General features: G+C 54.0%; 1 protein-coding gene across 1 annotated transcript; it reads right to left on the bottom strand.

Annotated features, from left to right (window-relative positions):
* Positions 1–840: 840 nt before the first annotated feature.
* On the bottom strand, positions 841–23,705 carry Sema7a (semaphorin 7A (John Milton Hagen blood group)). The gene is made up of 14 exons (XM_028774534.1): positions 23,495–23,705; positions 10,186–10,328; positions 9,655–9,696; positions 9,247–9,339; positions 8,953–9,040; positions 8,694–8,804; positions 7,985–8,124; positions 7,292–7,476; positions 6,438–6,546; positions 6,149–6,347; positions 3,362–3,489; positions 3,026–3,180; positions 2,823–2,884; positions 841–2,493 (listed from the first exon to the last, which is right to left on the bottom strand). Exons 1-14 carry the CDS (start codon positions 23,670–23,672, stop codon positions 2,132–2,134), a joined length of 1,995 nt encoding a protein of 664 aa, XP_028630367.1. The 5' UTR covers positions 23,673–23,705; the 3' UTR covers positions 841–2,131.
* Positions 23,706–25,428: the final 1,723 nt, after the last annotated feature.

Here is a 25,428-nt window from a genome sequence, read left to right as displayed (position 1 = left end):
TATAAAATAATTTATATACTTTAAAATATAAAACAAATTACAAAATATGTAACATTTAAATAAAAATATTATATATAAACACACACACACACACACACACACACACACACACACATACACATATATATATATATATATATATATATATATTACATTTTTAATGGGGCAGAGGAAATAGGAAGGAAGGTCACTGGGGGAACATTCCTTCTGAGCTGTCAGGTATTAGCCCAGATCTATCCCTTTGCTACTGGCCTTTGTCCTGACCTCCATCCACTGAACAGCCTGATTCCCTCCCATTTCTCCCCATTTCTCCCCCACCTCTGCCCTTTCTCTCTCAAACAGGGGATGCTCAAGACAGAGTAATGGCAGGCAGCCTCCTCTCCCAGTCTCATCTCCTTTCTTTCCTAGCAGCCTGGCCAAGAGCAACCAACCATCCCTTGGCCGGATGCTGGCACCACCAGCCTCCTGCACACACCCTTCTATCACCAAATCCCAGTGTTCCTCATTGGTCAGTTCCCCCACCCCGCCCCTCAGATGGGCTACCCTTGAAGATAGGGAGTCCTGGTAACTGCCTCTACAGTGATCTAGCCAGGCCTCCCAAGGAAAGGGGATGGAGCTATGGGAGGGGAGGGGCTGCAGGCTCAAGTTTTGCTGAGTGGTTGCAAGTTCATATTCCCCATCCCTGCCCCTCTCTAGTCAAGGTCCTCTGAGCCTGCCTGCCAACAGGATCACCAGGGAAAGCTGAGGTGGTGATGATGTTCACACCGGCAGGAGGTACTGAGTGACAAGCAGGAGTCCCACTCAGCACCACAGGCATGGAAGACAGGGAACAGACACAGGTAAATAAATAGCTTGTTTATTAGTAATATGTTACATTATTAAAGTGCATTGAGAAGAGATAAGGGACGGAAGCTGGAAGGCCCCCGGCCCCAGGCCCTGCCCCAGACACAGCTGGAGAAGGGTCAGCTCTCTGTTGAAATCTATGGACTAGGGGCAGGGAGGCCCCACTCGGAAAGCTCGGCCTGGGCCACCTCCACGGGAATTTTCACAGTTTAGCCTAAGTTAGGACATGTCCTGAGCTGAAGGTGGGAGGTCAGGAGCATGGAAGCACAGCCCCTGGGGAAGAGGGCTGAGGGGAAGGGAAAGATTCCCCCTGCCCCCCAACCCACAATGCCAAGGGCAGAGTCCTAGAACCTCCCCCTGTGGACCCGGCTCCTCCTTCAAAATGACCACGGCAATTCTACCTAGGGCTCAGTTTTCTTCTTCGCTCTCCCCTGTCTCCCTCACCCACCCCTCCCATAACCACCCCACACTGGAGGCTCATGCCCTCAGACTGGGCTCCCAGGGCAGAGTCAGTTCATGCCACTCTCTTCAAACCCATGCCTGTCCCTGGACTCTGATCCTATCCCAGGGAGCCCCAGCCTGGAATCAGCCACCGCCCCCCTTCCCAGACCCTCCCTCTACCCACCCCACCCCACCCCCAGCATGTAGTTTTGGTATTTTTCATACAGATGCAGTCAGAAGTAGCTATACATGAAATAAGCCTAACATAAAAATAGAGCTTTTCCCGCCCTTCCTTCCGGAAAGCAAACATCCTTCAATAAACATGCAAGGCGCTGTCCGGTGGGACCCGGGCTGTGAGGGAGGTACAGAGGAACAGCCCGGGTCTGCAGGGACACTGGCCACCCAGCAGTGGAGCAGGGAAGGAAGTAGCTGGGTACAGTTGGTCCCAAAGGACTCAGCCCCAAGGTCCAGAGATGGGGGTCCCAGCTCCCCTTCCCAAAGCCCACTGCCAGGCCAATGGGCTCTCAGGCCAGGTGCATCACTGCATGAAGTCAAGTGTGAGGAGATTTTGAAAAATATTCTCGAGAAGATAAAGTCTTGAGTTGCTGATGGCCCAGCTTCACAGTCGGTGCCTTCGTTTTACAGTCCCTCACTGTCCCTACCCAACCTGGGCCCCAGCAGCCGCCTGCGGCTGGACATCTCCAGGTCCCTTTGTCCCCCACTGGATTGTTCAGTACCCCTGGAAGAATCAGTGGACAGGGAGCTCCCGGGCCGGCCGGCTGAGTGTGACATTTTTCTAGTTCTCCTGGGCTACAGAAGCCTGGGGTACACCCAGCTCCTAGAAGCCCTAATGAACCAGTAGACCAAGTATGAGCGTGGGCAGGACCCCCAGCCAGAAGGAGGCGGCCAGGGCCCGGGCATGGCCCATTAGCTGTTCGGCTAGTGCTCTGTCCTCCGGCAGCAGCTCCCAATGTTGAGCCTCACGGAGGTAGGAACCCTCTTGGGCCTCGCAGCGGTAGTGGCCATACTGACGGGCCGTGAGGTTCTCTATGAACAGGATGCAGCTAGGGCTTTGGTGGCCTGGTTCACAGCTCTGTTCCACGTTCTCCTCGTGGCGCCATAAGTAGGTGGCGTGGCGGGACTCCATGGGGCAGGTCAGGTAGTATCGAGAGTTCCGAGCCAGGGAAACCTTCTGCAACGGAGCCTCATCTGAGAAAGGAGGAAACAGACACGAGGAGGAGTCAAGGTCACTCGGGAGCCCGCTGAGTTCTGCACACGTGGCTTCTCGAGCTAGGCTAGTGGAACATGGTGGAGACGGGGTGCGAATCCTGACTTTTTTTTTTTTCTCGTATTCTCCCACATTCCCAGCCCTCTCAAAAACAAAACAAAACAAAACAAAACAAAAACACCAGACATCATGGGAATTCCCTTAGCAGGATATGGTCCAGGGGCCTCAGGTCAAGGTCAAGGTGACTGAGGGAGGCATAGCTGTGCTTCCTTCATCAGCCTGGGGTCAAGGTCAGGGCTAGATGAGATACCTGGTTTAGGGTTGGGACACTCTCTGTGCGGTTCAGCTGGATTAATGGACTGCAGCACTGACCTAGAATCAGGAAGGGCAAACATCAGCAGCTGAGAGGCTGCAACTGAGTATCCCACCTCTCCTCATGACCCCAGAAGGATCCTTCCATAGCCCTTCAACTCATCCCATTCTGAGGTCTGCTTTCCCTTAGGGTCAATGTACCGTTGGGAGCTGTAGATAGACACACAGCGGTCCTGATCCCAGCCACAGTAGGGGTCTCGGGACATGAGGCAGCCATGGCAGCCCCCGCTGTAGACCTCACACATGTCCAGGGGTACCTGGCTCACTTCCCACTGGGAGGTGACATAGAGCTTCCGCTGGAAAGAGAGCAAGACTGGGTCAGGCCAGAGCCCTCTGCTGAGTTCTCAGGCTTTGAAGAAGGGACTCTGCCACCTTGGAGGTCCTTGAAAGGGCACGCAAACTGCAAACAGAGTAGCCCTCTCCTCTGCCAGATATCTGGGTGGTCCCAAGGGTACAGAGAAGGGTGAGATAGCTCACCCGGTCAGCATCCAATGATATGGCCTGGATGGCAGCTGCGCGGTGAAAGGGCTGGATCTCCATGATGTTGAAGACAAAGCTGTGTTCCTGGTCCCCGGATTCCACGACCTTGTGAATGGTGCCCCTGTCTGTGGATGGTGAGCAGAGGAGAGAATCAATAGACAGAAGCCCACCTCAGTCAACAGCCTTCTTCAAGGCTGGGCTGCCAGGAAAAGACACTGGGCGGGGAGAGTTTGGGAGTCATGGCTCAGGCGAGTGTCACAGGACTGGGGTAGGGTGGAGTGAAGACAGCTGACTGAGGAGGAATAGAGAGCCCAAGGGCAGCCTGGAAGTTTCCAAGGCTGATCCCCGAAAGTCATCTCCTCAGTGAGTGCCCCCAATATGCCAAAGGCTTACTGGAGGCTGCAAAATTCAAAAGCAAGCCAGGCTCATCATCGCTCTCATGACCTTGGTTACCCCTTCCCTCCTCTGCCCTTTGAGGTAGGCGTTATCTCCCTTACTTTGCAGATAAGGGAGGTGTAGAAAAGCTATGCAAGTTGCTCAAGGTCACACAGACTTGCAAACAGCAGGAAACAATCGGAACCCAGACAGGTCAGAACCCCACATCTGGCCTTTTCTTACAAGTTGCTTGCATCCTAGGTGCCTAGGGGATATATTGTCTTTAATTGTTTATTTTAGGTTTTTCAGAAAAGTTGTGATAGTATGCAGAGTCCTGGTCTAGCCTTCTCCCAGTTTCCCCAGCTGGGAATCTTATATAACCAGATTAAATCGTCACAACTGAGCAGTTGACGCCAGTGTGTTCCTATTCACTCAGCTACAGACTTCATTTGGGTTTCTTGGGTTTTTCCACTGAGTCCTTCTTTTGTTCCCGGAGTCAATCCAGGATTCCACATTGCATTCAGTCTTAAGGGATATTTTAATTTCTGTAAAATCTTAGATCTGAAAAGAACCTTAGATTCCATATGAGGGCTCCCAAGGTCACATAACCAGACTGTCTGCTACAGCAGCTTTCTCCCCATTGGCACCTGTTGGGGACTAATGGGGACCCTGACCCTGGTCCTCCTAATCCCACTTCAACTGCTGTCCCAGTTTCTAGAATAGCCTTTTCCTTCTCTCCTTCCACCCCCATTTCCCAGGGCATCATCTGCCCCAAAAAAAGCAGTCAGATGATATCTACCTAAGACCGTTCCTCCAGGCTCAGTATTTCAACCTGCAGGCTTTGGGATGTAGCCAGACTACCTAAACCTGACAAACCCCCAACATGGCCTCTGACCTTATCCAAGACAGACACACAGATATAGATAAAACAGGCAAACAGACCCCAGTTCCCATTGTAAGAGCTTCCATTCTCTGTTGAGAACCTAGGGAATTCTTTATTTTTATCTGGCCCCATTATTTCTAAATGCTGCAGGCTTTAAACTGGTCTTTCCCATGGGCCACAGGGAAAGAGAAGAGACTCCCTCCATAATCCCTGAGTGTGCATATAGCCCAGACATGTAAGAATGGAGTAACAGGGCTCTTGGCCAGCCTTCCCTGTCTTGCACTGTGCGACCTCCCTTCCTTCGTCCCTAATGTCCTGTGGGAAAATCCTCTCTTTGAGATTTCCAGGATCCAAACAATGAACACAGGTCTCTAGCTTCAAACCAGGCCAACATGGCCAAGGAAGCCCCAAAGTGGAGCAGCAACAGGAAGCGACTGGAGGGAGTTTGAACAATGGAGGGATGGAGCCTGGACCTTGATGAATGGTCCCGGTGGTATTGGGTCCTTTCTAGTTTCCAGGAAGGTCTCTGGCCAGGGCCACAATGGCCTCTCAAGAGATTTGCAGGCTACCACCCCACTATGAACTGGAGATGAGGAGATAGACACAAACTAAGCTCATGGTATACCAAGGCTTTCTAGGCATCTCTAGGGCATTCACTCAGCCGCCTCCAGGGAAGCCTCCCCAGGAAAAAGAGAGGAGAGGGTGTCTCAGGCCTCTGTGAGGTTTTGCCATCTGAAACTCCTTTACATGGCATCGAATTCGTTGTCCTACCAACTTTCAAACTCTTCTTTTCACCTGCATAACCCCAAAGACTAATGGAAGGCCCATGGTTCTTGAATAGCAGAGGCTCCCAGGAGGCCCAGTGCTCAAGCCCCCTGGCTTTCCGTGTTGTTTCCTGTGCCTTCTCCATAGGGTGGGACAACTGGACCGAAGCGACACCTGGCTTTGCTCACCCACTGCATTTCTGCCTCAAGCTCTAATCCATGATCTTCTGTCAACTCAGGATGACTTCTCTTTTCTCTCCTCTGCCTCACATCCTCTAGGAGGCCCTCCCACTCTGCCTGAGCTTCCAGAGCTGCATGCACTAATCCCCAACAGCTCTGAACACTCAATTCTCCATCTACCTAAATGCCCAAGCAAATGTGACTGACATGGTTCTTTGTACCTTCCATGTCTTTTGTTTTGCTTTGCCTCACCATATAGCCTTGGTTGGTCTAGAACTCACTCCGTAGACCAAGCTGACCTTGAACTCAGAGAGATCCACCTGCCTCTGCCTCTGCCTCTCTGCCTCTCTGCTTCTGCCTTTCTCTCTGCCTCTGCCTCTCTGCCCCTGCCTTTCTGCCTCTGTCCCTCTGTCTCTCTGGCCCTCTGCCCCTCTGGCCCTCTGGCCCTCTGCCCCTCTTCCCCTCTGCCCCTCTGCCCCTCTGCCTCGAGTAGTGAGATTAAAGGCATGTACCACCACTCCCAGTTCAAATCTGTTTTTATAGAGTTAAAAAAATAAAAGGAGTTCTGGGATAGCCCATCACCTGTGGTTAGGTAAAGCACATGGAAGGTTTCTCCATTGCTGGCTTGCATGCGGTGGACGACCACTTTCTGGTAATGGTACTTGGAGTGGAACAATGGTGTCTTCAGTGGCCCCATGGGTTCCACCCTCTGGGCCACCTCCGGGTGACTATCAGCTACCTGGAAGGTTTCCGTGGGTATGGGCTGCTTCTTTGGGAGGCACTGGGGAAGAGAGGAGGAGTAGGTCAGTGGTGACTGGATGGTGAGACCAGGAAGGGCTGGGGTCTGGGTCGTGCTTGGTCAATGGCTCACCATGCCAGGTCGAGGGTTGGGAAGGCCCATGTGGTAGCCTTTGAGCGAGGAGGTCCGGAAAACTCTATCAATGTCACCAAGCGAGTACACGCAGACAGCTGAGTAGTTCCTGCAGGGATATACAAACCACCTCAGTAAAGTGCCCAGAATGTACCTGCCTCCACTTGCCCTGGCCAGCCCTGTGCCAGACAGGACACAACCACAGCCCTCTGCCTGCAAGCTCTGCAGGCCTGAACTATTACTGGAGCAGAGGCCAATGCCTAGCATGTCAAACAAGGTTTTAACAGGGGAGGGACAGAAGAAGGGAGGGAAGGAAGAAGGGAAACTCAACTAAGTTCTTCCCCAACTACAATCTAAAACCACAACCTTGGGTTCTGTTACAGCATCACTGAGTTCAAAGGCCACCTGTTCTGCCCTACCAAAAGAAAAAGAAACCTCACCACAGCCTGAGTCATTATCTGCCCCCCACTCCACCCCCCAAGTCACAGGCTGCAGGGTGCTGAAGCCTCAGGGCCCCAGACCTTCAGGTCCTGCCCAGTCTGTGGCTCCATGCACGTACGAGCCAGATCAGGGTCTTTCTCCACCCCCAACACTTGCCTGCTTTACTTTCAATCAATGAAAATGATTAAAGAGTGTAAATTATCAGGCAGTGTGTAAGCAGCTGTGATCACACCCAGCACCCTTTCCAGAGGCCTAGTATCAGCTGTGGGCACACATATGAGGGAACACATAGGCAGGAACGGCATGTGACCCATGGCTACACATCACATGTACAGAGGCAAAAATACAACAGTACACACACACACACCACACTGCTGGCCACCATGCTGCTAACGCCAGGAACTACTCCTCACCAGGGGTTGGAGAAAACGCCATAGACCCTGGTATCTCTCCACTGGCCACTGGGGTCAGGGAGTAGGAAGACGTCTTGTAGCCGATTGAAGTTTCTGTTGGTGGCTGCATCGCTGCAGACGAGCATGGCTTTCAGGAAAGTGTTCCACTTGGAGACAGATAATGAACTCTCACCACCCTGGTCCCCCTGGAAGGATGAGAAGGCAGAAGAATCCCCTCAGCATCTGCTTGACACACCAGAGGCACCCCGAGTACCCAAAGCAGGGCAGGCTTCCAGGGGCTGAAATCTGTGGAGACCTAGGCAAACATTCAGGTAGGCTCCAGCTTGCTACGCCCAGGACCCATTGGGGCCCTGCAGATGAACATCCTGGGTCCTCCATAGCAGATAGGATCAGATACACATCTGCTGCTTTCACCTTTGCACACTTGTATACAAACACACAACACAGGTAAACACACGTGTACTTATATACCCACAAGTTTGTTCATCCAATATGCATGCAAAGCTAAACCATATTGACTCACAGGCACATGATAGCCTGTGCACACATTCCCACAGTTTCATGAGCGCGCGCTCGTGTGTGTGTGTGTGTGTGTGTGTGTGCACTCCTATTGTATATATGTATATAGATGTTGTATGTAGATGGCCGTAGACACACTCATTCACCCAGCCACCCCTCACAGAGCTATCTCACCCTGCACAACTGGGCCACTCGGGACACATTGAGAGGAGCCTCGGGGTTCTTGTCAGGGTTGTCTTCTCGGAAGAAGTAGTAGATTTTATCGTCATAGGCTTGGTCTTGGTGCACAATGGTGGCCTTGATGAACTGTGGGTCTGCCAGGGACATGGGTGATATGGCATGAGGCTAGAAACCTGTGTGGTAGCCACTCAACCTTGCATCCCTCTCCCAGATATATATGAACATGAACTCAGGACAGCGCTGAAGGCCTCATGGGGCCCTCGACTCTAAAGCAATACCCCACACCTGTTATGTCCTCCTCTACAAAGATGTCATGGGCCCAGGAGCAATGACTTCATGCCTGGGGACTGCAGGAAAGTCCCTGGGGTGCCTGTGTCGCTTTTGCCTAATCAAGAGAGCCTTAATGAGGAAGATGGGGCCATTGGCCCACACGGGTTCATGAGAAAGACGAACTTTGGCTCTGTGGGCCTCCTGCTAGGTCTCGGCTTCTTCTGTGTTTGTTCCCAGAGTTATTCAGACCCAGCTGGCCTCCACACCTTTTTCTCAGCGATCCCTCCTCTCTCACAACTCAGACTCCCTTAGTGTTGACTGTTCAGATGTGTGCCTCTTAGGAAGTCCTCCTGGGACACGTCAAGAGACTATCTGCCACCCTGAGCATTCTCACCCCTCAGGCCACCCTCGACCCAATCAGGATCCGACTCACTCTGCATGACAGTGTCACTTGTGTACAGCTCACTCTCGCCCCGAATGCGGCGAAACCGAGGGATCTTCCCGTTGTACTCCTGCTTCCGGATTGTAGAGTACACTTCATCCCCTGTGATGGTAGGAGGACGTGTGGATAAGAGCAACATCTTCTATAACGTCTTCCCCCAGGCTCGGGCCCCTGAACAAGGGGCTGACCCTCCTACCCCGAGCCTGGTGCAGTAGCACTCTCCCGGGGTCCCTGCCCAATGCTGTTCTACCTTCAAACAGAACCAGGGAGTTCTCATCCGGGCTGAAGGGGGCATAGCCTTTCATCTCACCAAGTGGCATCACCACACTGTCATTCACCTGGAGGAGATCAGAGGTGCAGATGGCCACGTGACCACCGGCCACTGCACCCTGGGAGGGTCAGTTTCCCAGGCAAGAGCCTATTCTCCCAGAGATTCTGCTTAGGGTAATGCCAGTTTCAGAATCTCTCACCTCTGTCTAGCCATGAGGGGCTGACACCCACCCAGGAAATGGGGACTACTCAGGCACACGGGAAGGGTTCTCACCAAGTTCCAGCAGCTGGGCTTCCGGGCATTGGTGCCACAGACCAGTAGCCCATTACCCCGCCTCTCTAGAAGAGTGATGTAATTCTCGCAATCCTGTGTGGGGAAGGAGAGAATTGGGTGGGAGCCCCTGGCAGGCCCAGAAGACACTAAGACCAAGCAAGGTCTTAGGAAAGAAGACACCCAAAAGGGCTGAGCACGGAGAGCAGCCACCCAGGACAGCTGGCTCTATCACCCAGTGAACAAGGCCTACGTCAGGAGCCTATCTCTCTCCTTCTGTCTAGGGATCCAAGGACTGGCCATATAGAGACCACAGGGCAAAGCCATGCTCCCTCCCTTCCTAGGCTCTCAGGATCTTCTCCCTCTTCCCCAAGGAGCCCGCTCTTTCCCCTGGTCCCTGCCCGGACTCACCTGTTTGTCCTGACAGGACCCCTTTGTGGAGCCAATGTTCACCTGGAGGAGGGGGAGAAGCATTAATCTTCTCCCTTCCGGGGGTGAGATGGCCCTGAAGCGCTGCCCACACAGCCTCAGGGCAAACTCTGGATGAGACTATAATCTTTTACATCTTCCACAGATGTAATTGAGACTTAGAGAGGGTAGGCACATTTCCCAAGGTCATATAAGCTTTGTCTGATACCAGGAGCAGAGCCTAGCAATCCCCCAAAGGCAGGCTATGGGTTCTGGAATCCAGCTTCCTAGCCTGGATACCCCATCAGCACTGCCTGGCCATGTGTGTTAGCTCCCAGCTTTTCTCCTCATAGACTCCCTGCTCCAAGGTGGACTACCTGTAGAAGCCTCCCCCAGGACCCGTGTGTGAGGTGATGGAGGTAGAAGGCCATGTGTAGAAAGATATGCCATCTCCTTCCTTCTCCATAAGGGCTGTCGCTAGAATCAAGGACATGTTACAGGAAGGAAGAGGGGAGGACAGGCACCCAAGCTCACCGTGCGCACGGAGGCATTCTTGCCCTCCGGGAAGTTGAAGAGGTAGACCTTGCCACGTCCACCCACCCAGACAGAGAAGCGGCCTGGCTCATGGAAAAGCACGGTGTGTGGTTCAGGCTGGCCAAAGTCCACATGGTCCTGCCCTGTGCAGCATGAACGAGAAAAACACCCTGAGCAGGAAGACCCTGGAGTTCCCACAGACATACAAGACCCTGCTGGCTAATTAATGCTCCAAGCACAGGGCACTGAAGGTTCAGAGACAAGGTCTGGTTTAGGTGGACCTGAGAAGGAAGGAATGCCCTGGGGACTCCAGCAACCGCCTGACCTCACCCAAAGTCACAGTCCTCCTCCCCACAATGTGTGTTGTCTCAGAGGGAGGGGCACTTTGGAGATCTTAGGGACCAGTCCCCTTTCCCAAACATACACATACTCCCGAGGGGCTGTGCAGGTATGGGAAGACCATCGCTCTGTACTGGGAGGGAATCTCCATTTCCCTCCATCTCAGTCTCTCCAAAAGCAAACAGCAGGGCTTTGAAGCTCCCCAGTTAGGGTTCGGATCCTTGGGCTGCCATGTTATTTACAACTGAGAAGTTGTCTCCAACCCCTCCTGGCTTACCCCAGGGCCTTAACGGGCCATTTCAGAACTGGAACAAATCTCAACATCTTCTCCTTCCCATTATACAGTTGGGAAAACAGGTCAAGGAAGAGACAACCCCCAAACACAGGAAAGCAGGTGGGAGTGGGCCCTAAGTCAGTCCCCCTGCTCTGTCTCCAAAGCTAATCTCTAGCCTGATTTCACTTGTCCAGGTGCCAGCTCCTTCTGGGACTCAGCAACTCTGGGACAGGGGACCTTCAAAAAGTACAGCCTACGCCTTTCAGCAGAAGGGCTGACCAGGGCAGTTTTGCCCAAAAAAGAAACTGTCTGCAGCCATTGCCTCCAGGGAGAAACTGTCTCATCTCTAGTGACATTGTTGAGGTTGTCCTGGTTGCAGGACTAAATTACAGGATTGAGATGGTTTATGGCCATGCCCTCGGCAATCAACCGTAGCCACTGTCCTCTCACCTCTGATTAGCCTGGGCCTCACCCCGGAACCTGGCCTGACCACTGTTTTGTTTTTTTTAGCTGCAGCAAACTTTGGGACAGCCAGTTTGACAGTAACACCCAAGCAGAACATGACCCAGTCCAGGCAAAAACAAACATGCCAGTTCTTCAAGGGCTGCCTTAAATCCTTCTTGCTGCTACTTAAGCTATTCCTAATGATCCCGCACCCATCAGAGGCAAGGAATGGCAGGAACATACAGTGCACGACTCATCTCCTTTCCCGAACACACACTTCTCCACAGCCAGGTGATCCCAGACAGAGAGTGGGAATAACTCAGATTCTGCATCTTGCTGTGGCCTGGCTCACTGTGTAGAGGAGGAAACCAAGCCCTCTGGGGGACAAGCCTGGCTCAAGGTCACATCAGCAAGCAGGGTAAAATGTTTCATCCGGACAGTATCAGTTCTCACGAACATTCCTGGAGATGTGAGCCTCGCTGGGTACAGACTAAAATGCTGAGTCCGCTGCCTTCTGACTGACCTGGTTCTCCTGGGGCACACCACACAAACGGCCTGATCCAGCAACGAGGGTGGGGACGGAGGGCCAGGAACCCTACCTCTCACACCCTAGACCCCCACCAAAGCTGTCTCTCATTAGATTAGCCCCAGATGAGCAGGGCAGGGGCGGAGAGCCCAGCTCTGTGCTGCTTTCTGAACAGAGGTGCTCAATGGTGGCAAAGCTGAGATAAAACTGTAAAGCCGGGCTCAGCAGGCAGCAGACGCTTGGTCTTCCTGACTCTTGGCTTTCCTTTCACCCAAAGCCTAAGCAGCATGAGCAGCCCAGAGCCCAGGTCCCAGGTAGCACAACATCCCCCACACTTCCAGATCATCCAGACTTGGAGACAGGAGGAAAGGTCTATATCTGCACCTGGGGATGCTGGGTCACTGAGACCCACAGCCACAAAGCTAAGAAAAAGAAGTACTCCCAGGCCGCGCTGGCCAGTTCCACCAGTCTCCTTAGTTCCCAGGCACCTACATCAAGGTCAACACCCTGGACCCCAAAGAAGTCCTGCCCACCCCTTCCCCATTCCTCTTCCCCATTCCCACTGCTTTTCGAAGGACACACTTAAGGCTCTGCCTAAACAGAGACTGGGCAAACTGGAGTTTACCTCTAAAAGGTCTAGCCTGAGCGTTTACTTCCCGAAACATTTTCTCTTTGCTGCCTCGTGGATTCAGAGATGGGGAAACAGAGAAAAGCTAGATCAACCAGGAATGGGCCAGAGATGTGCAAGAAGGCACAGGCAAGGGACAGGAAGGGACAGGCAGAGCTAATGTACAAGTTAACTCAAGGGGAAAATGGCACCAGAGGGGACCATGGAGGGAGCCTTTGTCTGGAAGCAGCAAGGCTGTCAAAGAGCAGTCCTGAAAGGGTGAAGGAGTGTGGAAGAAACAAGGACTAAGCCCGAGGAGGGTACTTGGCTCTCCTCAGAAGTGTAGACAAGTGGCACCCACACCACAGGAAGTTCACTAAGCAGATAGCCCTAGGAGGGAGCCCAGGCTGCTTCCAGAAGACCCTTAGAAGCTTTGAAGGGCAGGGGAGGATGGCATCAGCTGAGTAAGGGTAACAGATACAGCCAGGGCAGCACTCTGTTGATCTGCAAGCCTGTTCACCTCAAGCCAAGGCAAGGTCAGAGTGAGGGAAGGCATGGACTGACTGCTGGCCCCATTTTGCAGAACAAACAGAAGCTTAGGACCAACCCTCCCATGACCCTCAGGTTTCTGCCCCTCCCAGAGCTGTGCCTGGTGATGTGTTATGAACTAGGGGGAGGAAGGAGATGGCACCAGCTCAGCCCCAGGACAAGACCTTGGCCCATTCTCCATCGCTGCCCCAGCCCAGGCTCCCGGCACTGCCCGAGGCCCTCAAAGGGCCTGATTGTGCCCAGGAAGTGTCAGAGCGGCAGCTCCGTGAATCCATGAAAGAAAGCTTTGTTCGGGGCAACAGGATTGGGGGTGGGGGGTGGCGCTGGGGGCTCTGGGCAGGAGGGCTGCCTGGAAGTGAAGGCAGCAGCAAGCCCTTTTGGCCAGGATCACCTCAGAGAAAGTTAGGCCAGAGGAAGGGATGGATTCAAGGCCCTGCCTAGACAGGGGCTGAGCAAACTAGACCTCTAAAAGGTCTAGCCTAAGTGTTTGATCCCCTGAACACTTTCTTTTTGCTCTTTGGATTCTTGTGAATCCAAAGAGATGGGAAGGCAGATAAGAGCTAGCCTGGCCAGAAACGGGGAAGGGGTGTGCCAGCGGAGGAAACAGCCTGAACATAGCTCAGTGTATAGTAACAGAAGACTTCTACCTGACGGAGAATTAATGAAAGAAGAATCCAGAAGGTTAGGCCTTAGTGGTGGGGCAAGAAAGGCACAGATAGCCCATATTGACCACCAGTCTCTCCTACTGCCTGCTACCAAGGAGCAGGGCCCGGAGTGGGAATGTCTCCCTTCCTCTGGCAGTCCCTCACCTCCCGGCTCCCAGCTCCCCTGCTTCCTTTCCATCCTGTGTGTCTAAAAGGAGCACCGTCTGGCACGGTGTCTCCCCCCCTCACTCCCCAGCCTGACGCATTAGTGGCTGACTAAGTGGTAGCTAAAAGCTCCCAGAATAACCAGGGGTTCAGGCAGGGGAGGGGGCTAGGGGCACACAGAGAGGACATGGCCTCAAGGCAGGCTAGTCACAAGAATGGCCACCCCCCCACCCCATGTGATTCAGAGCCAATCATGGCTCGCCTGAGCAGAGTCCCCAGGCAGTCCCATAGCTAGCTGGTCCACGGGTCCCTGAGCCCCCACCTTCTCTCAGTATAGGGTGCACAAGGCCTAGACCCAGTTGTAGACAGATGTGAGTGTTGGGAAGACTACAGGAAGTGGCCCCGTGAGGACATAGCACTCCAGACAGGGTGCCCACAAGGCCTTGATTCTATTGCAAAAGAAAACAAAAAACAAAAAACAAGCTTGATCCCTTTTGGGAGCCATTCTCCCATCACCGTCCCAACCATCAACTGACTGTAGGAAATAGGGAGGTTTTCTTTGGAAAAACGGTGGGTTTTCTCAAAGCAGGCCTGCCTAATGAAGGATCCGTCCTCCCCTCGTTCACTCTGGATGTTGTGCCATCTGCTTCTATCATTCCCCATAGCCTGCACGCTTGTGAAAGAGGAGGGCAGGCTGGGAAGGGTAGAGCGAGGGTTACTGCCTACAAAAGGAGCGAGGAGGGCTGGCCTTGACCTACTGAACCCATCAGCTTTGAATGCTAACCTCCAAAAGCCCTTGGAAAGTGGGCAGAGAATGGCAAGAATGTCCCAGTAGGAAATGCCTGAGTTAAGTCACCAAGGAGCAAGAGCCTGGCCAACCAGAAACTGGGGACCCAGCCACGTCTGGCAGGGACCTCCTCCCACACTTGTGTCCCACTTTGGACTTACAGGCCCACTCACATCCTCACCCTTAGAGAAAATGAAGAGCCGCGTGGCGCTCGGGAGCTAACCTGCAGTCTCTCCACCCTTTGGGTCTCCCATAATACACATCAAGGCAGGTATCCAGACAGCCGCCAAGCAGGGAGACTCGGGGGCCATCGAGGCTGTGGCATTAGCCCAAAGGCAAACACACACCCAAGGGAGGCTCACAGACTTGGGAACCCATCTGCCACTATGTCCCTCAGAAGCCTCCCTCACGCAGGACTTCTCTGAGGGACTGTGGTGAGAAAGCTGCTCAAACTCCCATTTCTCCCACCATCCCCTCCTTAACCCTCCGCCCTCATTCACCAGGCACAGAGTCGCTAACTTAATAAAGGAAGGGAATCACCCATCCACCTGCAAGGTAGGACCCTATCTCCCAACGGCCTTTAGTAACTAATCCAAAGGCATGACTAATGGAAGGCAGGGTGGTGAGGAGAACCCCTCCCAGTGGCGGCAGACACACAGGGACAGATGTTTCCTTGGTTCTGCCTCCGATATGCCCATTTCCAGATGGCACTGGCCTGGTGCTAAGAGCTGATTACAGCTACTGTCAGGGTACTGGTAACACCTGTACAGGGCTGGGTTCTGCCAGCTGCCAGACAAGTGCCAGGCCAGCATGGGTGGCAAGGCCCTAATGTGGTAGTGTCCCTCCTGGAGTAATGAGACGTCTACCCTCATTATCAGCAAGCCTACACCCACTGCCAAGGTCAGCCATGGGTAGGAGGAGAAGATATCTCAGGTGTTGGTTCAGCCCTGGCTCTAAGAAACCACCCACTTTCTTTGGCATCCAAGCATCTGGCTGTTGTTTGTGAGCTGGGGCAGGGCCTCCCTAAGTTCAGTTTCCCATTCTGGGGCTGGTGGAGATGGGGGTTACTAGTACTGCCTGGGTTTTATGACCCATCATGATTCCAGGAACGAATACAAAGCAGTCAAGATTTAAGTCCATGGGTCGTTAGAGGAAAACATGAGTGTGTATGCTAAAGATGTTAGCACAACTTTCAGAAAGCAGAGAGAAACTGGAAAAGCAACAACCTCATCTGCCTCCACTGACTAGCCCAACAAATCCCCACTACCCTGCAAAGAAGGCAAGACATCTCTGCCTTCTTTTCTGTATCCCCATTTTACAGAGAGGAAAACTAAGGCCCTTCCAAAGCACCCAAGAGCTGAGACCACTTGCATATATCACCATGACCCGAGGGTTTAGGCTGCTAGACAAAGAGGCTGGGACAAAGTTCTGATGAGAAGTACATTTTAGGAGAGCTGAACTGAGCAGGACTCAAGGGCTCTGGTGGAGATGGAAGGTAGTCACAGAGCCCAATTAGAGCCGGGAGGAGGTTCTGAGCTCAATCCCAGAAAGGCAGGAAGCCCGGAGCCAACACCACACCCTATCTAACTCCTAGCTGTTCTTTGGCCAAGCAGTTTCCCAAAGCCCTAAAGGTCAGCTAATGGCTGCTTCAAAGCAGTAACGGGCAAAAAGTACAGAATTTGCTCTTGGGCTCAGAGCCAGGGCAGGGGTGGCGAGAAGGCAGAGGATGCCTACCTCAGCCCAGTAGGGAGAAAGACAGGTGGACGACTCTGGTGAGACAGAAGGTTCCCAGCCTCAGCTTTGGCCTGGACCAGCAGGGGACGGTGTGAGGGCAGGCAGCCAGCATAGCGTTAAGGAAGGGTCTGGGGTGCCAGAACTGCAGAACTGCATTCCAAGAGAAACCAGAGATGCTGCAGGAGGAGGGGGAGAGGGGAGGAAAGTGGAGAGACGGACGGACGGGGATGGCAATGGTGAAGCCAGCCCTCTCCAGGATCTGCCAGGTGCTGTCTCAAGTGGTTTTTAGAGCTATTAACTCAGCAAATCACTAAGCTCATATGATGTCTGGTCTCTTATTAGCTCTGCTTCACAGATAAGGTGTGTGAGGCACAGAGAAGCTAAGCAACCTATCCAGAACCACACAGCTGGGTATAAGCAGAGCCTGATACAGACCAACTCTGGAACCTGAAAGTATCCGGCTGTACTCCAGGGATGGACTCTCAGGGACTTCCAGGGTAGCCCCTTCTATAACTCCGAGGTGGCTGAAGCCAAGGGAGGCTAGAGTCCAGACAAAGGCTACTTGCCATCAAATGCCTGACCTCTACCTGTGACACCTTGACAAGTGTGTCTGAGTGAGCATGAGTATGCCCGAAGGTGGGGCAGGAATCTGGGGTGCGGTATGTCACCTTCACCCTAAATGCTAGCCAGTATGACAAACCAGGAAGATAGATCTGGGATATCTGTCCTTAATAGGAAGCGGTTGGGCTGAGTATACACACCAGCCCTTTTCAACTATACACCCAACCAGGCTCTCAGCCATTCATCTCCACCCTGACTCTAAGCTCAGGACCCCACCACCACTCCCAGGCTGTCCATCCCAGCGGGGACCAGTCCCCAAAAGCAGGGCAGTCGAGGCCTGCCTGTCTCTGAACATCCCCACTATGCCTAACTCCCATGTGCACACGGCCAGTGCTCACTGCCCCGTCCTTTCTGCGCTGTACGTGGCTCTCACTGTCCTTGAACATCTAGCCCAAATCCCCTGGCTCCAGGAAGTGTTCCAGAACGCCCCAGCCTCCACTACTCCGCCCTGCACTCTCTGATTGTGTTCCCTTCTCTCAGATCACCCCGGGTCTGGTGGAATTTCACCAGATACGTGAGGTGCTGCGAAGGAGGGCCCACCGTCCATTGCCAGGGCTGGGCAAGATAGGCAGGGCCAGCCATTAGGAGGGGGTAGCCTCCTAGCACTCTTCAGAGGAGCAGACATTTTAGAAGAGGTTCCTGAGCCACCTATGAGGCACAGTGCTTATCATGGTGACCTCACTTGGTATGCTGAGGCACAGCGGCAGCTATACCTTGTGTCCCCATCCCTTTCTCTTTCCTTCTTCTTCCCCTGACTGCATCACCCATGTCAACCTTCTGTCATAGTCTTGGCTGTGCACTCCTGACTTCCCAGGGGGAAACTTTTCCATCACTAATGGCTCCCTTGGGGCAGGCACGGGGCTTCTCCTGCTTTCCTTCTCCCAGGAACTGAATGAAGGTGCAGGCAGGGGTCAAGGGCTGGCTGCCCTCTACAATGAGGGTCCCCAGGATGCTGGCCCAAAGCCCGGGGTCTTGATTAGAAGCAGGGGTACAGGAGGCCCCAAAGGATCAACCTAATCCCCGGGCTGCTGTTGTGGTTAAATCCAGATTAGCCTGAGCCATGACACAGAGCAACCTGCCCCCTGAGACCCAAGCTCTGTTCAGTAAAGACCAGACATGAGTTATACGGAGCGGAGCGGGTCCAAATCTGAGGGTCTTGGTGGGTGTGGCTAGGAAGTCTCTGGGTTCAGTTTAAACAGACCAAGGAGGTAACAGGCTTTAGAATCCTTAGACTCGGAATTGGGAAGAGGCAGAGAGCTGGGCCACCAGTAAGCTCAGGGCAGGAAAACACAGCCTTGACATTAGTTCTACCTATTTTCCCTGTGACCTTGAGTCTGTTCTGCCATCTCTGGGCCTTAGTTTCCCCTATGTGGGGCCAGTGTGGTTGGCCCAGCTTCTCTCTGACATTTTTCTCACACCCTGAATTCTGTGCCGTCAGGCTGGGTAAATTGTGGTCATCTCAGAAGGTTCCTCAATGGAACTGAGAAAGAATCGACAGGCAGGAGGAGGGGATTGAGGAGGAGGGTTGGTAGGGTGCAGGGAGGATGCCCTGGGGAGCAGTGGGGAATGGAAAGGATGGAGAGAAGAACCAGAGGGCAACATCAGGCTCTGAGGAAGCAGAGGCCTGCACGGCTGTGTGTTCAGGGGAGAATATGCAGCGGAGTGTCCCAGAGGAACAGAAATGTGTTGAGGATGTCAGAGTACAACCTACATATGGGACAGTCCAGACAGGATGAAGGCCTGATGCAGGAAAAGGCTTGGAGAGCCTTCTCCTGTGGTAGGGCAGCAACTTGGGACCTGGGCTTGCTAAGGCAGGTAGAAGCCTCTGGACTCTATGGCTCCAGGGCTGTGGTTCTTTACTCTTTCCTTTTTTTCTTTGGTCTGCCTGGCTCACTGACAGCCAGATGCTCATACATCTAGCAGCTGGTCCTTCTTGCATGGCCAGGGCAGATCAAGAGTCTGTCTCTCCTATCTCTGAAGAGGAGCAAGGTTTCTGGGGTGGCCAAAAAAGGAACCTAAGAAGCGGAAGCCTTTTGGTTCAGAGCTGCTAGTAAGAGACAGGGAAGTGTGATGAGTCTCTTAAGACACAGCCATCCTGAATTGGGATACAATGAGGGGTATAGAAGCCGGTGGAGGCCAGGCTGTCAGCTGCAATTCTAGCAGACAACTCTAGGGTCATTGTTCTCATGACTGCCCCCTGCAGGCTGAGCCTCACAGACCACCTGGCCTAACACTCCTCAAAGACAAGTGAACAGTCTACTTCTCCCAAGTGCAGAAAACATCATATTCAGCCTAGAGAATTATCTATTCTCAAAAGGGACCAAGGTTCTTGGAAGGAGAAATTGGTCAGATGAATCGTGCTTGCCCTGTCTGCAATACAGGGTTTGGATACAAGGGAGTTTCTTCTGCCTTACATGCAGAGAAAGGGCATGGCAGGCCTCCTCCGTGAAGAACCCTCCCCTAGTCAGGAGCTGATGGGGAGGTCCTAGTGGGCCTGGACCCCACCACAATTTCCTCAGGGACCTAGGATAACCTTGCCTGCCACTGTCTTTCTCTAGAAGGCTGTCCATGTAGTGCCAAGAGGTCCGGTTCACATATCATCTCCAAGAAACTTGCTGAAGTCAGGTATGGTGACACACAGGCCTTTAGTCCCAGCACTAGGGAGGCAGAGACAGGTAGATTTATGGGAGATCAAGGCCACACTAGACTACATAGCAAGTTCCAGGCCATTGAGGCTAAACAGTGGGAGTTGGGGGGACACCTTGCTGGATCCCTGGCCAAAGCTGACTCACCCCTGTCAGACAGGCATTTCCTTTGTCCCTTCCTCACTCAGCCAATTCTCTGCCTCTGTCATCTCAGCTTTGCTACCGCATCCGCTGGCCAGGCAGACTTCCCCAGCCCCGTGACTACCCTCTGTTGAGATCCTGTCAGTGTACGTACAGGTTTATCTGCCCAGGCTTCCTAGCTACAAGGACATTAACTAACTCATTTAGTTTCTCGGCTGGACTCTTGAGTCCAATCTAGAACCAGCAGAAAGCTGAACTCGGAAAGCGCCTGTTAAATGTGTGTCCACCCTTGAGGTCACAGCCAATAGGCCATCCATCCCCTGCAACCGATCCTTGACTTTCAGCCTATGATAAGAAAGAGAAAAAGGAATCAAGGCTCAAGGATTTCCCCTGACTGCCTGGGTTTCAGTTACTTAACACCAAGATCTAAACTGGCCACCACAGCCTCTGCTTTGCCCTCCTCATCCTAAAGAAAAAGGAATCTGGAGGAATTGTGGCCCACCAACAGATGAGAGTCTCCCCACCACCACCCCCGTCTCTCTGACATCTGAGCTGAAGCTCAGAAAAAGGCAGACTCACTCAGAGTCACAGAGTAAATGAAGCCAGAACACTTAGGCCAGAACTAGGTTCCTGACTGACTTCCCACCTATTTCTACCCGAGGTGCCAGAGTCAACTGAGTCGACTTAGATCTGCAGCTCCTCTCAGAATCTTCAATGTTCAGCACAGAGCCATCAGAAATCTTGGTAGGGAGCTTCTGGGGACGGCACCAAGCATCTCTAGCAGCTCAGGAAACCCCCTTTCCTCTTGGGGATTGCCCCCCCTCAGTTCTGCAAGGGGTTCACCTTGAAGGTGATGAACTCATCTAAGTCCCCCAAGGGGGCAGGGATTTCCACTGGAAATGGTGATGCTCGGAGAGCCACAGCTGTGACCTCATCCCCTGGAGGAGGTGACAACAACACCCCTACCCTGGGGAGTGGTACCTTAATGGCTACCCAGCAGCTCCTAAGTCAACAATAACATCCTGTTGTTTAATTGGGCCAGAGGGGGAAGAACCAGCTGGGCAGTGAGGGACTGGAGACTGGACTGTTTTCCTTCTGTGGACAGGCTGGATCACTCTGATTTGGGGGTCAGAACTCCATGGGCTTCTCCTTCTCCAACTCCTGGGAAGAAATACACAGCCTAACAAGTATACCAACTTCTTGCCACACTACACCCTCACCTGCCATCCTCTGTCTCCCGCCCTTGTTTGAAGGAAGATCAGAGTCACACGCTTACATTGTTGACTGACTCACAAGTTAGCGATGGCCCCGTGGGGACTACCTCCAGAGCTCTTCCTGTTCTGGCAGCCTCTGAGAGTCAAAGACAGGTGCAGAGCTAAGGATACCCAGCAGGCTGTGACGGAACACCCTTCTCCCAGGCCCAAGCTGTTCTGCACCAGGCTTTCATCTGGTTGCAAACAATTGCAGTCTGGGACCCTCTCAGAGCCCCTCCTTTAATCTTTCCCTAAGGCTTAGAGTGAGGGTGGGAACCAAGCAAAGACAATAAAGACATTTTCATACCTGTCCCAGTCCGCATTCTGTCCCGATTCTAAACTAAACTCTAAACCTATGTCTTGTAGAGAAATGTATGTGGGGTTACCACCAGCCGTAGTCTAGTCAACCCTGAAGGTTGCTATGTCCCATCCACTGGCAGACGGGGCCCTAGACCTATTGCAAAGCTTCCGAGAGTCTCTCACTCACTCTGTGCCTAGGTTAGCCCTATCCAAACTCCCTACTACCCGACTGCCATGTGTTACCCCATAGGAGACAGGAGGCAGCTGTCAGCCGGGCACACCATCACCAGCTGGTGGCCCTGGGGGTTTGGGGGCAGGTGAATGGCAGAGCCTGTCTGGCCAGTGGGGCACTTGGCACTTGTGAAGGAGACTGCAGACTGTCCTTGGACAAGATTGGTGAGTGTCTGGTGGATCCCAGCCAGAGGGGGTCAATAGTGCATTACCAGTGTGGTCACACATTGAAGTGCAGGCAAGGGAAGCGGCCACATAGAGATGGGCTGGGAGCTTCAAAAGTGGGTAAGAGGGCTGAGAGCAGCTTTAAATAGTCTCAGGGTAAGAGAGGACTAAGTGCTGGGGACAGAGAGGCATGCATTAAGTGCTAACAAGTGGGGAAGCATTAAGTATGTGGCAGGAGGTCAAGGAAGGATTTTGGGGGGGTCGGGGGTGGGGGGCAAGCACAATCAAATGAAAGGAGTTTGATACAGAGGGAGATTCCAGAACACTCAAACATAGCCGTTTGTCTCCTCTGGCGTACTCATGCGCTGTGCTGTCCAAGACACCAGAGGACGGAGGAAGTTAAAATGCTGGTAGGGACAGAAGAAGAGAGGCTGAAGTGGTGCGACTGTGGTGGGTGCAGGTGTGCACCATGAACGGGAGGTCCAGAGTCCAGATAAGATGCTCCGATTCCACCAGGCACACCTGGCTGGATGGCGGAGCTGGAGACCAGAGTATCTCGTTTATGCTTGGAGAACCATCTAAACCCTTCTCCTCTCCCTAACTCTGGCCCAGGACAGATCCAGGGTCAGATCAGAGCCCCCTCCTGCACAGTGAGTGCCCACACTGCCCAGTGACCTTGGGCAAGTCACATTCTCTGAGCTGCTGCGGCAGTTCGGGCCACTCATTTTATGTGGGTTTCCCCCCCTCTGCTAAGAATACCTGCCCCAGATAAGGCTCAGACTTCTGCAATCCCTGCAAACTGCCAAGGCATCAAAGGGACAGTAGGGACAGACAAGACCAGTACCCCCAGCCCTCGGTGTGAGTCCCCCATCACCACTAGGGGAGGGGCTGCAGAGATGCCAAATTTGGGTACAGAGCTGAGTTTGCCTGGGGGCGGGGAGGCATTTGTGTGCAATGCAGGGAGGGAAGCTCAGTCCCTAGTGGCAGAAAGCCTCCAACCCCAAGCTAGCCAGCTTTCTGTCCCACCGTCCGTGGGTCTAAACTGAGATGCCCGAAGGAGAGACTCCAGTCCCTCAGGTTCTCATATTCACTACAGTCCTAAGGCTGCACACTCCTCCCCAGACACGCCGCTTGGGAGGGGGGGGTCCCGATGGCCTCGCCCCACCCAACGGGCACTGTCCCCTTTTCCCGTGCTAGTGCTGATTTCTGGTGACAACTGCCACGTGCGGGCAAGGGGGGAGCGGCTGGTCCTAGCATTTCGGAGACAGCGCCCAGGTACACGGAGCCCCTGCATCGCACCTTGTCCCGGATCGCCGCAGGGTGCCCACCCCCTTGTCTGGCCCGCGCTCCGGGCCGGGGCGGGGGCGGGGGCAGGCGGCGGGGTCTTTGTTCCCGCAGCCCGAGCGCAGCGGCGGCGGCAATGGGTCCGCGCCCCCTTCACCAGCCGAGCCTGAGCCCCGCGTGCCAGCAGAGCCCGCAGCTCGCAAGGAGGAGGTCGGGGTGAGGAAGCTGCCCAGGGGAAAGAAGGGTCCTGTATAGTAGACACCGTGGCGGAGAGCCAAAGAGCCTCGGTGAGGCAGGGGCCCGCAGCCTCCCCCCGCGCTCGGGCGATGCGGCTCGGGCTCAGAGCTGCCGTTGGACTTGGAGCGCCACTTAGCTGGGCCCGGGCCCCAGCCACTCGCTCGCACGCTGCAGCGCTCCAGCCCGCTCCGGCGTGACAGTACGCACACTCACATACACTCACCGGGACCCACACGCTCCCTTCGGGGCCAGCCTGAGACCCGCAGAGCTGCGCACACGCACTCTCTCCGGGTGCCGCACACTCTGCACCCGCCCGGCACAGCGTCCGATCCCGCGCCCCGCCGGCCGCGCGGCGCCGCCTACCTTTCCAGACGGCGGAGATGCGGGGTCCGCTCCTCGAGTGGCCTTGGGCGGAGGCGGCGGCCACCCAGAACACCAGCAGCAGCCGCAGCCGCAGCGGGAGCCCGAACCGAGCCGGCAGGCTGAGGACGCGGGCGCGCGGTGCGCTGGGGGCGGCACGTCCGGGAGGAGGAGGCGTCATCCCGCAGCCCCGGAGCGACAGCGGCAAGCAGCCGAGACTGAGCCAGCGCCCGGCCGCAGGCAGAACCTAGCGCCAGGAGGCGGAGTCAGGCTCCTGACCCCACCCCGCCCCTCCCCCCGCCCCTCGCAGCCTTTTCTAGCTTTGCCGGTGGCCCCCTAGCTTGTGAGGTGACCGCTGCCAGGAGGACCTTCGCTACCCGCACGCAGGCAACTCCACCGGGAGAACCCAGCTGCAAAGAAGACAGACTTGTGATCTGTCGTGAGGGGAAGATCCCATCCCTCCTCTGGGCTTCGGTTCCACTTCCCTCGCCCCAGTGGAAAGAAAGGCCTAGGAAATCCGTAAGGATCTCTCAGCGCATGGATGAGTCCAACACCGGACAACCCCCCCCCCCCCTTGCTGTCAGCTAAGTGGTGTGTAGTCAGAGAACCATTCTCGGGAGAATGGGCTTGCCAGAGTGGGACTCGGGTCTCTGCTGATCCTAACAGCCAGAGCAGGAGGCTTTCCTGTGTGGAGGAGAGAGGGGAGGTCTAGGATGTGTGGGGTGCCCACAACGCCCCACTATTGCTCTGCCTGAGAGAACACTGGGAATTTTTCATCTTGGCCTGGCTCCCTCCTCTCCCTCTCCTTTCTCCTCCCTTCCCCAGCCAACAGCCTTCTGGGCTGCCTCCCCCCAGCCAGCTGGTGTATGCTCAGAAAATCCAAACTCATTTCCATGTGCGCTGAGGGGGATATAATTAGGAAGGCCCCTTCCCCAAGAAAAAAGTGAGGGGCAGGAGACTCAGTCGGAGAAGGAAGGTCAGACCAGTTGAAGGGATCTCTTTCTCTGCCTAAGGCTCAGTTACTTATACCAAAGGCGACCTGGTAACCCGGTGTAGCTCCATCAGAGGGTTCAGGCCCCAGCCCCTCTGCAGTCACCTGAACAACCCAGGGAACTCTGTCATTGGCTTATGGTCCCAGAGGCACTTTGCTCTTTTTGAAAGGGTCTCCCATGTCCCTTGGGCCGGAGATGGAACAGACTCCCTAACTCTGCTTGTACCCCCCCGGGTGTCATAACTGAGAAATTCATCAGGTCAGCATGTCCTTATCTACTGCTTACTGTATATGAAGTCTAAGGTGTACTGCACCAAGGAGAGACAGAGTGAGGAAGAGGGAACAGGAGTAAACAGAGACTCGACCTTCAAAACCCACAGACCTAGACAAACCGAGCGCGCTGCAGACACAGGCAAAGACACTGGGCAGGATGCCCTGACCTCAGAGCCAGGCCGCTTCACTGCTCTGTGGGCAGCAAGTTTTGATACCGTGAATCTCACCTCTGCCAACTGCACATTCTGTTTCTAGCTGTTTTCTCCATTCCCGAAAGCCCTAAAGTACCCTCGCTACTAAGGTGAATTCCTCCAGATCTCCATGAGGGGAAGGGTCTAGAGACATTGCAGGGCTAGCTTTCGTACACTATACACAGAGTCACTACCTTCATGATGCCTAGGGTGGCAACCCCAGAGAGGAAAGGCTACAGACAGCCCAAGAACTCCTTCCCAGACCTGCACTGAATCTTGTGGCCCTAAAGCTGGCAAACTGACCAGGCCAAAGTAACTTCGAAGAATGATACTTGCTTTCTAGCCCAGTGACTCATTTTCTAGGCAGTTATGCCCTCCAGTGTCCTCATTTCTATAAATGATTGAGGCAACTTAAGAAGTCACCTATCCCTGCCTTTAAGAACCAAGAATTCAAATGAAAACATTGCCCATGTGCACAGTAA

Source organism: Grammomys surdaster, unplaced genomic scaffold (assembly GCF_004785775.1).
Source record: "Grammomys surdaster isolate TR1022 unplaced genomic scaffold, NIH_TR_1.0 241, whole genome shotgun sequence".
Classification (NCBI taxonomy): domain Eukaryota; kingdom Metazoa; phylum Chordata; class Mammalia; order Rodentia; family Muridae; genus Grammomys; species Grammomys surdaster.
This window is presented reverse-complemented; position numbering and strand designations above follow the sequence as displayed.

What these genes read in the sequence shown, in the direction of transcription:
- Sema7a (XM_028774534.1), bottom strand. Translation starts at nt 23,672, where the DNA reads ATGACGCCTCCTCCTCCCGGACGTGCCGCCCCCAGCGCACCGCGCGCC. An exon ending in AGAATGCCTCCGTGCGCACG is followed by an intron (nt 9,697 to 10,185) that starts GTGAGCTTGGGT and finishes CCCCTCCTCCAG; the next exon opens with GTGAACATTGGCTCCACAAA. An exon ending in CCAACCCTCGACCTGGCATG is followed by an intron (nt 6,348 to 6,437) that starts GTGAGCCATTGA and finishes TCTCTTCCCCAG; the next exon opens with TGCCTCCCAAAGAAGCAGCC.